Source organism: Siphateles boraxobius, unplaced genomic scaffold, assembly GCF_051911475.1.
Source record: "Siphateles boraxobius isolate OS27281-9 unplaced genomic scaffold, OSU_SipBor_1 143, whole genome shotgun sequence".
Taxonomy (NCBI): domain Eukaryota; kingdom Metazoa; phylum Chordata; class Actinopteri; order Cypriniformes; family Leuciscidae; genus Siphateles; species Siphateles boraxobius.
In genome coordinates this window covers 1,845,001-1,860,530 of record NW_027508748.1, presented here as the reverse complement: position 1 = coordinate 1,860,530, position 15,530 = coordinate 1,845,001, and the positions used below count along the sequence as shown (strand labels likewise).

Below are 15,530 nucleotides of genomic sequence, written 5' to 3'. Positions count from 1 at the left end.
TTTTTTTCGTATGATGTATTATTTCAACACTTTTTTTTCCCATTATTTGCAAAAAATACAAAGTTAATATCTTAAATAATTTTGCTTCTCCAGTAATTGAAACTTTATTTAAGAATGTTTAGATATTTGTACTGGAAACCAAAACACAAATACTATTATAAAATATATTTTTTATCAGTGTGCATCAGAAGCTCTTCACGTATGAACTCAAATACTCATCAAGGTTGTGAATTAAAGTACTTGAATGACTTAAAGACCTGAATATAACTATTATTTACTTTTTTTTATAAGAGCCATTGTGTAGAGTACAGTTAACAGTAAGCACATTATCACTAAACCCATATGAATTAATATGAGAGACCTGAGCTTTCCCAATCTTCAAATCACATATTTTCCCTCTATATTCACATTTATAATAATCTTCTACATGGAGAGACTTCAGACTCAACTTTATTGGCACAACTCTGAGCATTTAAAGAGTTTATAGCATTGAAATATACAATACAGAAAATAGATCGATAAAAAAATGCTGGAAAAAGAAAAAAGACAGAGTAAAAACAAAACAAAAATGAATAAATAAATCAAGAGTCTGATTAACATAAAACCTCACTTAGGAAAAGATGATTTATGACATCACTTTATCATGTTAAAACTGGAAAGAGAATAGTCTAAATGTAGATTTTCCATTAACAAACACACTGTATATGCAACTCACACTGAAAAGAAAAAGAAAAGAAATGGCAAGGAACACATGGAATTAAACAATACATTTTGAAATCGTTTTTTCTTATAAAACGTACAACATACTTTTCCAGTGCATCTCAAGGTTTAGATGCTGTATTATAAAACCGTGACCGTTACACTCTGAAAACATCAGGGATGAAACTCAAGAAAGATCAAATTATCACGCATCAATCTACTGATTCCAGGTCAGCTTCATTTCGTGCAAACCAAAGCAATCTATATTTTTGTTTTTGGTGCAACCTAAAGACTTTTGAGATGATGTTTGTGAGTGTGAATATACAGTAAAGTCATGTGACTGATTTCAAGCATATCTTCTGTTCGTGATCATCTTTATATATTTCGGACTCCTGCTCTCACTATAGGCATCTGTAGTTTACTGAAACACAGTCGAAGCATTCCTTGTGAAATGAGTAGATATCAAAGAGTCACTCTATGTAGAACTCTTCACTCGATTTTAAAGAACTCTTTAAACCAAAACGGTACAAGGAGAAATGTCCTACATGATTAATGAGTTATTTCGATTTTTCTTTTTTGATAAAATGTGTTTACAAGCTGCTCAATTCATAAAATGTAATTAAAATAAAAGAATTCAAACTGAATCCTTAAAATGATCCCATGATGGAACCCCTAAAGGTTCTAAATATGAAGCGCCTGACGGAACCCTTGAAGATTCTATTTAGAACCTTTTGTTCTATGGGTGATTAAATGATTGTATCATATCTGAGATTTAGTATTCATCCTCCCTGAGCTTGTGTTTTGTAGTTGAGTCTGTAGGTTTGCTTTGACTGAAGTGTTGAGATCACAGAAGGTCAGAGGTCACAGGTGAGATTGAGGGTGGAAGACAGGGGTCACGGATGCGCTCGATGCTGATGATCAACTTCCTCTCAGCGGTCAGTTCACCGCTCACAGATAAAGGGTTCATGTCTGCTGGAAGCACAGACTTATGGGTAAACTTTCCTGCAACGCTCCCATCTGCTCCGATCTGAAACCAGGACACAGGACACACTGGGTCAAAAGATTTATTAAATGTTTTTGAAAGAAGTTTCTTCTGCTCACCAAGGCTGCATTTATTGGATCAAAAATACGGTAAATATTATGACAGTTTAAAACAGCTGTTTTCTATGTGAATATTTGTTAAAGTGTAATTTATTCCTGTGATCAAAGCTGAATTTTCAGCATCATTACTCCAGTCTTCAGTGTCACATGATCCTTCAGAAATCACTCTAATATGTGTTTTAAGAAATATTTTTGATTATCATCAATGTATCAGATTTAGTGGAAACTGATACATTTTATTTTTCAGGATTCGTTGATGAATAGAATAGAATTTTTTGTAACATTATAAATGCCTTTACTGTCACTTTTAATCAATTTAATGTGTCCTTGTTGAATAAAAGTATTAATTTCTTGCAGTATTTAAAACTATATGTAATATGCATCAACAAACTGTAGTATTCTGCACTGTTCAGTAATCATTTGAGAAATAAATACAGCTACTTTATATTTTAATCCAATAATATATTATGCAAAAAATCCTCAATTCAAGTCAGTCTGTTCAAATAATGAGTTATTTATGAGTTATTATAAAAAAGAAGTACACTGTGGCATACTTTTAAAAAGACTACTTATTACAGAAATAAAATAGGCCCTACCTAAAAGACTTTTAATTTGACGTTATTATAAAGTTAAGTAAGTTTTTAAAAAGTGTATTTAAGTGAAACTCTTTAAGTGCACTTCAGTGGCCTTTTATTTCACAAATACTATGCTACAGTATCTGCAATTACAGTTTTTAAAAAATACACTTTTAGGATTTGAAGTGCACATAAAGCATACTATCACAAGGGGTGTGTCATATAATGTACACTGCATACTGTGAATATATTGCATGCTACTATATTCCTGAGACAGCCGTTAGCATGCTATTCTGAATATTTGAGATCACACACACCTTCTCCGCATGAATAACCACATGCTGATTATACGCCACCACAACCACTTCATGAGGCTCGAACCCGCTGACGTCTGCAGACAGAAAGTAGCGGTTCCCCCTCACCCGGACCGCGCTCACGCCGGAGCCGCGAGCTGAAATGCAGACACTGATGAGGAATAAACATGAGCAGTAGCCGATGGGTGCGTTTACACGACAATGCTTTAAACTGAGACGTTTTTCTTTTGAGTTTTCCGTGTACAGACGACACTATTGTCAAAACGATCCCCATTCACACAGATCCGCGAAAACGATTTAAAAACGCTGTATTCTGCTTCCAGGCCACTAGATGGCGATGATACACTTATAGACTGAACACGTAATACGCATGTGCATGACGTCATTGTCTTCAGAGATTCGCGTTTTTGTTGTTTACATGGAGACCGTTTTCAAAAGTTAGCATTTTCAGGCGCCCAAAACGGCGTTATCGTGTAAATGAACGGCCAAAACGCATAAAACGTTTTACGTTCATTTACACGACAATAGGTTTGGGGGCCTGAAAGCACAAGCTTTTGAAAACAATGCCTTTACCGTCTGCATGTAAACAACAAAAACGTGAATTTGTGAAAACGGCGACGTCAAGCTGACGTGTTTTACGTGTTCACGGGTTGTGTTTCTTGACAGTGACATCGCCACCTACTGGCCTGACAGCAGAATACAGCCTTTTTTGTCATTTGTCACAGATCAGTGTGAATGGGGACCAGTACATCGTTGTCGTGTAAACATAACCTAAATAAAGCCTCTTAGGAAATTACCCAAACCTGTATAGCTTCACTCGGCAGGTTAGTTTAGAGCTGTATGATTTATTGTTAAAAGATCGCAATCTCGATTCAAACACACACGCGATCTCATTCCTAAATGACAGCGATTTGTCTCTATGAAACCTTTGACAAGTCCGATCACAGCGAACATTCAGATCTGTTTTCTGATCCAGAGAGAGTTGTCATGAATAGGCATGAAACAGCTTCACTAACAAGTTTTTCAACCACACAGTATCATTATTTCTGTGTTAATATAATTCATATTATCACAGAAGTACTGGGTTAAAAGTTCATAGTTCGGATATAAACACTGACGTCTACGGTAGCAATCAAAATAGAGAAAATCACCTTTTGCACCGCTTCATTTACATCGTTACATCAGCAGGTGGCGACAAGTGATAAATGTACAGTGCGTAGCATAAGTGAACACACCCATGCTAAAGTTGACTAAAAAGAGTATTATACATTATTCATTCACAAAGAAAATTGGTGTCCTTAAAGGTTGGATTTTTCTTCATTTTTTAAATTAAGGCATTAAGATCAATTTCCAAAAGATGATTTTTTATCCCTCTTTTTAGTTAACTTTAGCATGGGTGTGTTCACTTATACTATCCACTGTATTCCTCATCGAATCATTCACCCATGAGATTAGTTCAAAAACGCTGACTCATCCAGTAATGAAACAAGTGAAGTCTTTATGAGTGAGTCATTGAATCATTCACTCAAACCGATTTTTTAAATAAATAATTAATTAAAATTAATTACATATGCTCTAAATAGATTGCTGCATTTAATATTTTGTCAGAACTTCTTGTAATTTACATGTTATTTTTGTTAGTTGTCTGTTCAGAATCGGGGGAGAATCATGATCTCTATTCGAAACAAAAAAATTAAGAAGAAACAGTCAAAGAGTCAGAGTTAAGTGTACTTAAATTGCCTTTTACTTAATTAATACTATATTATTTGCAAATACAGATTTCAATTTTTTTAAAATAATAATAATATATATATACAAAAATAGTAAAAAGTGTTTTAAGTGTTCACAGGTTTAATTTGAACTATGCACTGTATTGCATTGTGATCTAGGGTTAAATGAAATGTCTGTAAATGTCCTAATAACCTGTACCTTTTTTCCATTCTTCTACAGTTTTTTTTCTTACAGTGCACAATATAATTCTGGTTTCTCATTCCTGAGGTCTCACAGCAGGTGTACATCACTGTTTCTCTGGTTAGTTTGGGCTCTGAGTGATGATTAATGCTCTCTGGGGTGTTCTGTTGTTTTTACTCCACTCCAAACCCATTGGAAAGAACATTAAAATGAAACAAGAAAGTACTTTTTTAAAAATGAAAAACTAAAATATCCACAAATAAAGCTGAATAAATCTTGGACCTATTGCCTGGTGAACTTTACATTTGACATTAAAACGGACTTCTCCTCACTCACCCTGTACTTCACCTCCGAGGATCCAGTCGCCATGGTTTCCTCCTTGGGGTGTCTGGTACTGCTGGTCCCCATGGTAACCTCCAAAAGACTCTCGGTCACCTTGGTAACCTATAAAACACTTGTTTACCTTGGTAACCCATAAAAGACTCTTGATCACTGTGGTATTAAACAGTTGATTACCTTGATATCCTCCAAAGGACTCGCCCCACGATGACTCATCCTGTACATCACCATGGCAACGGCTGAAGGACTCGGGTTCGAACCCGTTTGTGATGGAGCTGATGGATGTTTCTTCTCCAAACTCACTGTGAAGTCTCGGGTGGAGGGAGTCGGTGTTGAAGGATCTGACGGTGCTGGTGCTGTAACGTGACGAGCGCTGGAACGCCGAGGCTGAAGAAGCCATGGGCTCACGGGTGGAGGAGAGAAGCGCAGTCTTTGCTGTGAACGGGTCTCATATAGCGAGCAGACGCAGTGCATTATGGGTCAGCTGTACACTCTAACCACTCCATAAAAGGCCTTGGCTCTGGAATCCACTCCTGGAATAACGGTCAACGAGATAAGACATGGAAAACTTCTCAAATCAGCGGGAGACGGTGGGATCAGAAAGACCTGCAGAACCCAACTGATCGAAAAACTGCAAATAAATGAATAAAATAATAATAAAAACAACAAAACAAACAAAAATGATTAGTAATTTTTTAAAACTAAGAGTGTATATCAATTGAAAGTAAACCCAGTCAGAATCAACGAACAAACAAACAAACACAAACAATAAATAAAATGTATAAATTTGTATCTTAAACATATTTAAGTGTTTATCAATTACAAGTAAACATAATCAGTGTCAGGACTAATGAATGAATGAACTCACGTAATGGATGGTGATGGCGCATTGGATAAGACACATGCCTTTGGTGTGAGAGACCCGGGTTCGAATCCACTGTGAGACACCAATGTGTCCCTGAGCAAGACACTTAACCCCTAGTTGCTCCAGAGGCGTGCGACCTCTGACATATATAGCAATTGTAAGTCGCTTTGGATAAAAGCGTCAGCTAAATGAATAAATGTAATGGTTAGGTTGAGGGGCGGGGTCAGGGGAAGGTCATTCGTACGAATTCACACGAAGTAGGCAACTCGTAAAATATGTATGATTTAGCAAAAATCGTATTCGTTAAGTTAGATTTTATTATTATTTATCAACCACAATTAAATCCAGTCAGTGTCACGTTGGACCTGAATCAATAAATGAATAAATAGACCTGTAGGCAAATAGATGATGCCCAAATAGTTTTATCATTTTTTGAGCATGTCGATAAAATACTTAATAAAATTATTTTCTCTTAAGGCCCGATCACACTAAGGACAATAACTATAAAGGTAAAGATACAGTTCTAAAAATCGATATAAATATACAATAATTGCAAAGTACACACAACTATAACAACAATGGCACAGAGACACGATATCATTGAAATCGCTTTCAGAAACATCAGTTTCAGCTGATGAAAAATTAAAAACATTGACAGCCAATCAGAATCCATCCTGCTTTACAATAAAAACATTGAGAGCCAATCAGAATCCATCCTGGTTTAAAGGGCTTGAGTATTTGAAGCGGCAGAAACTGCAGTGCGCTTATAATAAACAGACTATATAGTATGCAAAAAAACAGTACCCCAAAAGAGGAGTATGTTCGAAATGCATAGTATTCAAAAAATCTATAAAAATATTCGATCAAAAGCCATTGTCATCCCATCAGTGTAATATTTTGGAAAAATACAATATGCTCAATTTTGAAAATTTTATTAATTTTAAAAATAGCGGTTTAATTTATAAAGTTCTTCACGTCCACTTTCTACATACATTAAACCAAGGGCGGATGGAGGTTTTTGCACTAGAGCCTCGTTCAGAGGAGACCTAGAGATCACACATAGAAAAACAACCTTTGGACAAACTGTTGTCTATCAGAGGAAGTCACTTTTGTCTCCCAACAAACATTAGAGAATGTCCCACTTTTTGCACATTTAAAAAACATCTTAAACAGTTTCTTAAAAGTTCCCAGTTATGTCCTCATTTTGACTAATTTTATTGCTGTAATGTAATTTGTCTGAATGCGTGTCAATGTGTTTCTTGACTGATACTGTATATTGTCATATTATCCTTTTGAGTTGTTGTCTTCCTGCCTCGGGACTACAGATGAAAATGAGCATTTATGCTATGATCTGGCTCATTTACAGTCTCAACTCGAGTGTAAGATTGTTCATTAATGTGCACTGTCCCGAATAAATAAATAAATAGTCTTACATGATAATGACAACATGGCGGATGTAGTACGTCCACATTACATTCAAACTACCGTTTTCATACTGTATAGAATGTACTTTTTACGGGTCGCAAAGTAAATTCAAACTCAAATGTAGTACGTACTCAGACAGTAACGTACTTAATATAGAGTTATGGTTAGGGTTTGGGGTTGCACTTTATTTTACATTATGTGCACTTACATGTACTTACGTAAGAAAGTACTGGTAATATAAGGTAACTACATGGGTTAAGGTTAGGTTCAGGGTTAGTACTTAGTTATTACCCAGTTATTGCAATTACTTTAAGTATGTAAATGTGGAACAGTACTGTAAAATAAAGTGCTACCGGGTTTGGTTTAGGGTTAGTTACTTGTAATTATGTATAATTTACCGTTACTACTGTATACTTGTCTGTATAATGTAACTATCTCACTTTTAAAATAAAGTGTTACCAGTTATTGTTTTTGCAGTGAACGGGCCTTTAAACCTACAGCACAATGTTTACATGATATTTTTGCTTTTGCGCTGGCTCTTCAAAATGGTTTGATTCCTGTGCATTAATGTGTTTGCACATAGTCAACTTTAATGCACAGGAATCACATGCACATTTCCCCCCCGGTAATGCCATTTCAGGTATTCTACTGGACTACAACTTCAGTTTTATACTATTAAGCATGTTCCAAACAATAATGCAATTAATATATAACTAATATGTAGTTAATATGCCGTTTCCGTGGTGATGTTTTATAAGATTATTTTTGAGCAGTAAATACACACAGCAACTTTAATAGATTTTATTTGGAACCCAAGCAAGATGCAAAAACAAACACTTTGATATTAAAATAAGCAGCAGTCTGATATCGATAAGATAGAAAGGCATACAAAAGAAAATGAAAGCGTAAGGTTAGACCTGTAATGTGTCTGTGCGCCCGCCCACACACACACACACACACACACACACACACACACACACACACACACACACACACACACACACACACACACACACACTTCACTATCAAGGGAATGAACAGTCTAATTAAACGCTGACTGACACTTCACGTCCCCAGCGAGTGTCATTTCCAGAACCTACGGAGTCCATGAACCGCTCTAATTAAGAGTGTAACAGCAGAGAGACAAATGCATGTTTAACACACTCCGACCCCAGAATGAACACACACACACACACACACACAGAGAGAGAGAACGGCTCGCTCGTGCATAATAACGTCCTGACTGCTGGTTTCAGACAGGAGGTCAATGTCTATTTATATAGGCTACGCTTAAACTCTCACACACACACACACACACACACACACACACACACACACACACACACACACACACACACACACACACACTTCAAAGGCGTCTCTGTCTGCAGGAAAGTGACCGCAGAGAAGGTTAAAAGAAGGCCTAAAACACAATGGGAAGCATCCGGCCAATCAGAGCGTGGTGTGACCGAAACTTAAGACGCTTTTTATAGCATTTAACCTTAAAAAAGAGCTAATCTTTGCAGAGAGAGAGAGAGAGACAGAGAGAGAGAGAGAGAGAGAGAGAGAGAGAGAGAGAGAGAGAGAGAGAGAGAGAGATGGAAGAACAGTGAGATTAAAGAGTTTGAAGTTTAAACGCTGAAGGGGAAAGAGTGAATGGAGGATGAAACAGAAAAACAGTAAGACACTTGTTGTGTTTAAAATGGAGTCCAAGAGATGATTCATAATCAGACTGTAAGAGACTTTTGGCAAATGTTGCCATGAGTGCGTTACATAACCCGTCCTGCGGTGAGAGGAGATGCTACTGATCATCACAGCGCTGTGGAAGCCAGAAACATCATCCCATAAAAGACGAGAGACTACAATCATATAATGATGTTCAAAATAGTTTTGAGTGCGTTGCTATGCGGTTGCTATGGAGTGCATTAGAGCCGGTCTACTTTTTCAGCGCCGCTGGTTCCGGAAATATTTTTTCCCCGTTCATTTCTCTCACAGGGATTTCAAAAATGTCTTCATTAAAGAGTTATAAGCCATGGATCAAGCAATAAGATATGAGGTGAATCATAAAAAGTATTTAAAAAGCAGACAAAAATACAAAGGTACAACAAGGGAAAGAGCTACATATATATATCATCAGGCTAAAAAGCTATTTTGGCGCCCTTTGCTTGTTTCAACTCCCTGATTGGTGGAATCTTGTAGAGCATCATGGGTAATGCAGTTTTTCACCACAAATTCCACTGTTAAACTCGATTCTTTTAAAACTAAATAGAAATGAGTGATATTAAGAGTTTTTACTTACGGAACCCGACTGATGCGCTCTATGGTGTTCTTACCACCCTTAGCAACTGCATAGCAACGCGATAAACAACATCTCGAACACCTTAGACGTTTTCTTGACATATCAATATTTTAAAATAATGATAATTATTATTATTTCAAAATATTAATTTAATCTATAATGGAAACACTTTGTAGTAAGGTCCCTTTAGTTAATGCATTAACATTAACATAATAATCATTGATATTTGTTAATGTTAGTTAATGAAATCACAGCTGCTCATGTCAGTTCATGTTAATTATCAAAAGATGATTTAGATTCATGTCTGGAGCACAAAAACGCTGCACATGCATGCAATGTAGGACTCTGAACTATTAGCTATAATCATTTTTAGGCCACTGAAATGTGGTAAAATATCAGCATTAAAACAAACCTTTCACGTCATTCTTGCCCGGTGAGCAAAATGAGCAGCTGTGTCCTCTGCTGTTGCTATGGAAACACTCCATGTGGCATTAGACAGGAAGTGGCTGGGGCGTGGGGGGGAAGTGATGTCATGAGTTTTAGATGGTGCAGTCTTGCATTTGAACATCATTGCCAGTAAAATATCTATTCAGGATTGAGGCCATATCTTTGATTGTCACTCGCCCATCTTTTTAAGAATCGATTTAAGCCAGAGGAATAATTTTCTCACCCTTAAGCTGTTGTAAAACTTGAATGATCTTCTTTCTTCAGTGGATCACACACACACACACACACACACACACACACACACACACACACACACACACACACACACACACACACACACACACACACACACACACACACACACATGATCTGATACTGTGATACTCTGTGTCTGAGTGTGTGTGTGTGTGTGTGTGTGTGTGTGTGTGTGTGTGTGTGTGTGTGTGTGTGTGTGTGTGTGTGTGTGTGTGTGTGTGAGTGGGCTAATTAGATTGTCAGAATTGTCTGATTGACTATAGCCATAATTTCTTCTGAATCATGGATCTCCATGGTAACACGGGAACGTCTGAGAATAAAAGTGGCCCTTATAGAAAAAGAGAGGGTGCTTGACATTTACCGAACACAAAGAAAACGAACGACAGTAAAATAATTATAAAGCACACACGCTCCCTCTCCAGAGACAAATAAAGAAAAAGGGCCATTTGTTTCTTTTTCACATTAGTATTATTTTTTTCCTGATGTAGACAATATCACACAGTGATAATTCAGAGATGGAAAGAGAGAGAAAGAAAGAAAGAAAGAAAGCAAATCAACAAGCATCTTGTGAACAAACCACAGCGTTACTCACTTAGTCCAAATAGGCAATTCACCGCAAAAACCACAGTACAAAAATAGAGCAACTCTCGGAAAGTCCTTCGAACGGCGAAACTCACATCGATTCAACAACACTGGATCAACTCCTAAACATTCATTGTGTTCGTCTTTAGACAATTAATGCTTTCAAAAATAAAACCAAACCGTGAAAAGCAAACATTCCATTCAAGAATATGAATCAAATTTAATATAATAATAATAATAATAATAATAGATTACACTTTATTTGAAGGTGTCCTTGTTACAGTTTAATTGTAAAATTAAGTACTGATTATTAATTAATGCCATGTACTTACTAGAGGTTTAGGATTTGGTGGAAACGCTTCATTTTACAGTGCGTTAACTTACGTGTACTTACAGTGTACTAACCTAAGAAAGTACTGGGTAATATAAGGTAAGTACATGGGTTAAGGTTAGGTTCAGGGTTAGTACCTAGTTATTACCCAGTTATTGTAATTACTATAATAAGTACATAGTATGTACATGTGGAACAGGACTGTAAAATGATGCGTTACCGATTTGGTTGAGGGTTAGTTGCATGTGATTATGCATAATTTACTGTTGTTACTATAGTAAGTACATGTAACGAGGATACTGTAAAATAAAGGGTTACAATTTGTTTTAAGGTGTCGTTGCTACACTGTAATTATACATGTATTTACTATAGGGTTAGGGTTTTGGTTTAGGGTTATTTGCATGTAATTATGCATCATTTATAGTTATTACTATAGTAACTACATGTAACATATGTAACAATGACACTGTAAAATAAAGTGTTACCAAATAAAGTGTTACCTAATAATAATAATAATAATAATAATAATAATAATAGAAGAATAAATAATAGAACGATAATGATAGAAAAAAATCGTAACTTGATCGTCAATATTCGTACGCATTCTATGTTTTGAAATACATCTTTCTGTCACGGTATAAACATTCTGCATTCGTGCGTCACTTGATAGGTGACAGTGACAGATCAGATAGTGACATAATCAGCAAGCCATGCCCAAAAGATGCAACTGGGGACCAGGGAACAGGCGTCATGTGATCAAGACCCAGAATGCAATGGGGCCTGACATCACATAAGGAGCAGTTTACACAACAGCCAAATCCACAAACCGTGCTAAACAACTGGACGTCCAGATCCAAACATTTATGATTTTAAGTTCAGTTCGGCACTTGCAATACATGCAGCGATAATTAGTTTGACGTCAGTCTTACATTCCTCCTTTTTTGCGAAACCTCATAAGATTTTATTTTCAGTTCGTCAAGATGCATTTTTGTTCCCGTGAGCCTGAGAACCAAAGATTCAGTCTCGCGTTCAAAGTCGATAACGAAGAAACACGAGTTCAAACAACGAGAGCAAGTGACGCCCGGAGAAAAATGCAAATTAGTGGGCGAAGTTCGAATATAAACATGCACGTCACGTCAGAACGAGAGACGTCACTGTTTCTCTCGCTCCTCTTCCTCTCGCTCCTCTTCCTCCACGTCTTCCTCGTCGAGAGACACGATGCCAGACGAAACCACGTCTGACGGTTTTCTACGAACGGAATATTCCGGCGGAAGACAGACTCCGCCTCTACAGTCCTTACAAGGCGTGTCTTCGAATGTCTCGGAATATGTTTCCAAGCAACAGGGGGAGTGGCCTAGCCGATGCCCCGCCCTGTGTAGGCGGGCCAACAGTAGCTCCTCCCCTCCCTGAAGAACGCTGAGGATCTTGGCGGTGAGTTCTGCGGCGGGCGAGTCCACGTGACGCCCGAGGTCCCGAAGCAACGGGTGTCTCTCGTCCAAGCTGTACGTGCTGGAGCAGAGCGTGTCTGACGGTGACCCCGGTGACCCCACCGGAGGTGAAAGGTCAGCTCCCACCCCGCTCTCGGCCTCACACAGACCTCGACCCCGCAGGTGAGCCTGACACACCTGAGTGTGTAAGAGATCCCGCATGTAATGAGGGTACGAGGACAGATCTGAGGAGGCAACAGGTGAGTTAGAATCAAAGCACTGCACATATTTAAAACAATATTTTGGTTTTAAAGGATGTTTTAATTGGGAAGCAACATAATTCAAAATAGATTCTCTGAAATCTCTCCGTCTTGCTATTTTACTAAGTTTATTTGGTTACACTTTATTTTAAGGTGTCATTGTTACAGTGTAATTATATATTGAAGCACTGAGTAATATTAAGTAACTACATGTACTTACTATAGGGTTAGGTTTAGGGTTAGTTGAATGTAATTATGCATAATTTACTGTTATTACTATAGTAAATACATGTAACAAGGATACTGTAAAAAAAGGGTTACACTTTATTTTAAGGTGTTGTTGTTACACTGTAATTATAGATTTAAGTACCGAGTAATAATAATTAACTACATGTACTTACTATAGGGTTAGGGGTTTGGTTGAGGGTTAGTTGCGTGTAATTATGCATCATTTATAGTTATTACTATAGTAACTACATGTAACATAAGTAACAATGACACTGTAAAATAAAGTGTAACCAAATAAAGTGTTACCTAATAATAATAATAACAATAATAATAATAGAAAAAAAACGTAACTTGATCGTCAATATTCGTACACATTCTATGTTTTAAAATACATCTTTCTGTCACGGTATAAACATTCTGCATTTGTGCGTCGCTTGATAGGTGACAGTGACAGATCAGATAGTGACATAATCAGCAAGGCATGCCCAAAAGATGCAACTGGGGACCAGGGAACAGGCGTCATGTGATCAAGACCCAGAATGCAATGGGGTACGCATCACGTTTGAGCTTCAGCAAGAACCAATGAGGTTCATTCTTGTGTTACGCATCACGTTTGAGCTTCAGCAAGAACCAATGAGGTTCATTCTTGTGTTACGAATCACGTTTGAGCTTCAACAAGAACCAATGAGGTTCATTCTTGTGTTACGAATCACGTTCGAGCTTCATCAATAACCAATGAGGTTCATTCTTGTGTTACGCATCACGTTTGAGCTTTAGCAAGAACCAATGAGGTTCATTCTTGTGTTACGCATCACGTTTGAGCTTTAGCAAGAACCAATGAGGTTCATTCTTGTGTTACGAATCACGTTTGAGCTTTAGCAAGAACCAATGAGGTTCATTCTCGTGTTACGAATCACGTTTGAGCTTCATCAAGAACCAATGCGGTTCATTCTTGTGTTACGAATCACGTTTGAGCTTCAACAAGAACCAATGAGGTTCATTCTTGTGTTGCGCATCACGTTTGAGCTTTAGCAAGAACCAATGAGGTTCATTCTTGTGTTACGAATCACGTTTGAGCTTTAGCAAGAACCAATGAGGTTCATTCTTGTGTTACGAATCACGTTTGAGCTTCATCAAGAACCAATGAGGTTCATTCTTGTGTTGCGCATCACGTTTGAGCTTTAGCAAGAACCAATGAGGTTCATTCTTGTGTTACGAATCACGTTTGAGCTTTAGCAAGAACCAATGAGGTTCATTCTTGTGTTACGAATCACGTTTGAGTTTCAGCAAGAACCAATGAGGTTCATTCTTGTGTTACAAATCCCGTTTGAGCTTTAGCAAGAACCAATGAGGTTCATTCTCGTGTTACGAATCACGTTTGAGCTTCAGCAAGAACCAATGAGGTTCATTCTTGTGTTGCGCATCACGTTTGAGCTTTAGCAAGAACCAATGAGGTTCATTCTTGTGTTACGAATCACGTTTGAGCTTTAGCAAGAACCAATGAGGTTCATTCTTGTGTTACAAATCCCGTTTGAGCTTTAGCAAGAACCAATGAGGTTCATTCTCGTGTTACGAATCACGTTTGAGCTTCAGCAAGAACCAATGAGGTTCATTATCGAGCATCAAGCAAGTACGGTTGAGCTTCTGTTTATGTTCGCTGATCAATGTTTGTATGTGAATAAAAGCCTAAATTAAATTTGTTCAACATATAAAGTGATGGAGTCTCTTCAGAAAATGTGGACTAAACTGCTCGTATAAGGATTATAAGAGTCGAAGTTGTAGTTGTGTAACTGTCAGTGGAGGTACACAAATCTCTCAGATTTCATTTAAAATATTTTCATTTGTGTTTCGAAGATGAACGACATGAGGGTGAGTAAATGATGACAGATTTTTCATTTCTGGGTGAAGTAACTTTAATTGGCAGTGGAAACGTGTCGTACAGCGAACAAGGTGTAAATCTGCAAGAATTAGCTGTATAAAGAGACAAGCTGGATGTGGTACAACTGTATTTCTCTCTCTCTCTCTCTCTCTCTCTCTCTCTCTCTCTCTCGTCTGCTGCAGCAGAAAACATTAAACTTGCAGGAGAAATGAATGCTGGGATATCAAATAGCACCGGAGAGCAAAACTAAAGAGAGGGGGAGGAGGGGGAAGATATGTTTTCTGAATGAAAGTAGGGCACTAGGACAATAATGTTTGTGCTTCGTTTCAGCGTTTAGTTTAAGGGGGAGAGAAAAAGAAAACCAGAAAAAATTGGTCATCATTAGCCTTAATTAAAAAAAGAAACTCAAGAATATTATTTAGATGCTATAACAAATCAATAGATCATTACATCCATTAACAATATTGGAATAAATAGCAACTTGGTGCATCAATATATGCTTCAAATCCACTAAGAGGTGCGCATGTATTTTTGCACTGACTGTGATCAGCTGATCATATTTGTGTGTGTTGTATGAATGTGTGTGTGTACCT

General features: G+C 37.4%; 2 protein-coding genes and 1 long non-coding RNA gene across 3 annotated transcripts in view; all 3 read right to left on the bottom strand.

Moving 5' to 3' along the window:
* Window positions 1-432: 432 nt before the first annotated feature.
* On the bottom strand, window positions 433-5,944 carry hspb12 (heat shock protein, alpha-crystallin-related, b12). Its single transcript, XM_077230450.1, has 5 exons — window positions 5,808-5,944; window positions 5,117-5,570; window positions 4,937-5,044; window positions 2,693-2,826; window positions 433-1,726 (listed from the first exon to the last, which is right to left on the bottom strand). The coding sequence occupies exons 2-5, from the start codon at window positions 5,337-5,339 to the stop codon at window positions 1,544-1,546; spliced, it is 648 nt and encodes a 215-aa protein (XP_077086565.1). The 5' UTR covers window positions 5,340-5,570; window positions 5,808-5,944; the 3' UTR covers window positions 433-1,543.
* A 2,115-nt stretch (window positions 5,945-8,059) lies between these two features.
* Window positions 8,060-8,748, bottom strand: LOC143738287 (uncharacterized). The gene is made up of 3 exons (XR_013203874.1): window positions 8,564-8,748; window positions 8,220-8,513; window positions 8,060-8,157 (listed from the first exon to the last, which is right to left on the bottom strand). It is a non-coding gene; the product is annotated as an uncharacterized LOC143738287 (long non-coding RNA).
* Window positions 8,749-11,659: 2,911 nt separating this feature from the next.
* fam131ab (family with sequence similarity 131 member Ab) overlaps window positions 11,660-15,530 on the bottom strand; it is a 36,368-nt gene continuing 32,497 nt past the window's right edge. The window contains exons 4-5 of the mRNA XM_077230449.1: window positions 15,529-15,530; window positions 11,660-12,815 (exon numbers count right to left, since the gene is read on the bottom strand). The exon at window positions 15,529-15,530 is cut by the window's right edge and continues 130 nt beyond it. Of these exons, the coding sequence (XP_077086564.1) occupies window positions 12,295-12,815; window positions 15,529-15,530 (523 nt within the window). The 3' untranslated portion in view covers window positions 11,660-12,294. The remainder of the gene's footprint in view (window positions 12,816-15,528) is intronic.

Bases quoted from the DNA above. Each gene is read 5' to 3' on its own strand.
- hspb12 (XM_077230450.1), bottom strand. From the start codon at position 5,339: ATGGCTTCTTCAGCCTCGGCGTTCCAGCGCTCGTCACGTTACAGCACC. The intron at 2,827-4,936 runs GTGAGTGAGGAG...TCTGCATTTCAG, and splicing joins CCTCGGAGGTGAAGTACAGG to CTCGCGGCTCCGGCGTGAGC. The intron at 1,727-2,692 runs GTGTGTGTGATC...TCCTGGTTTCAG, and splicing joins TGGTTATTCATGCGGAGAAG to ATCGGAGCAGATGGGAGCGT.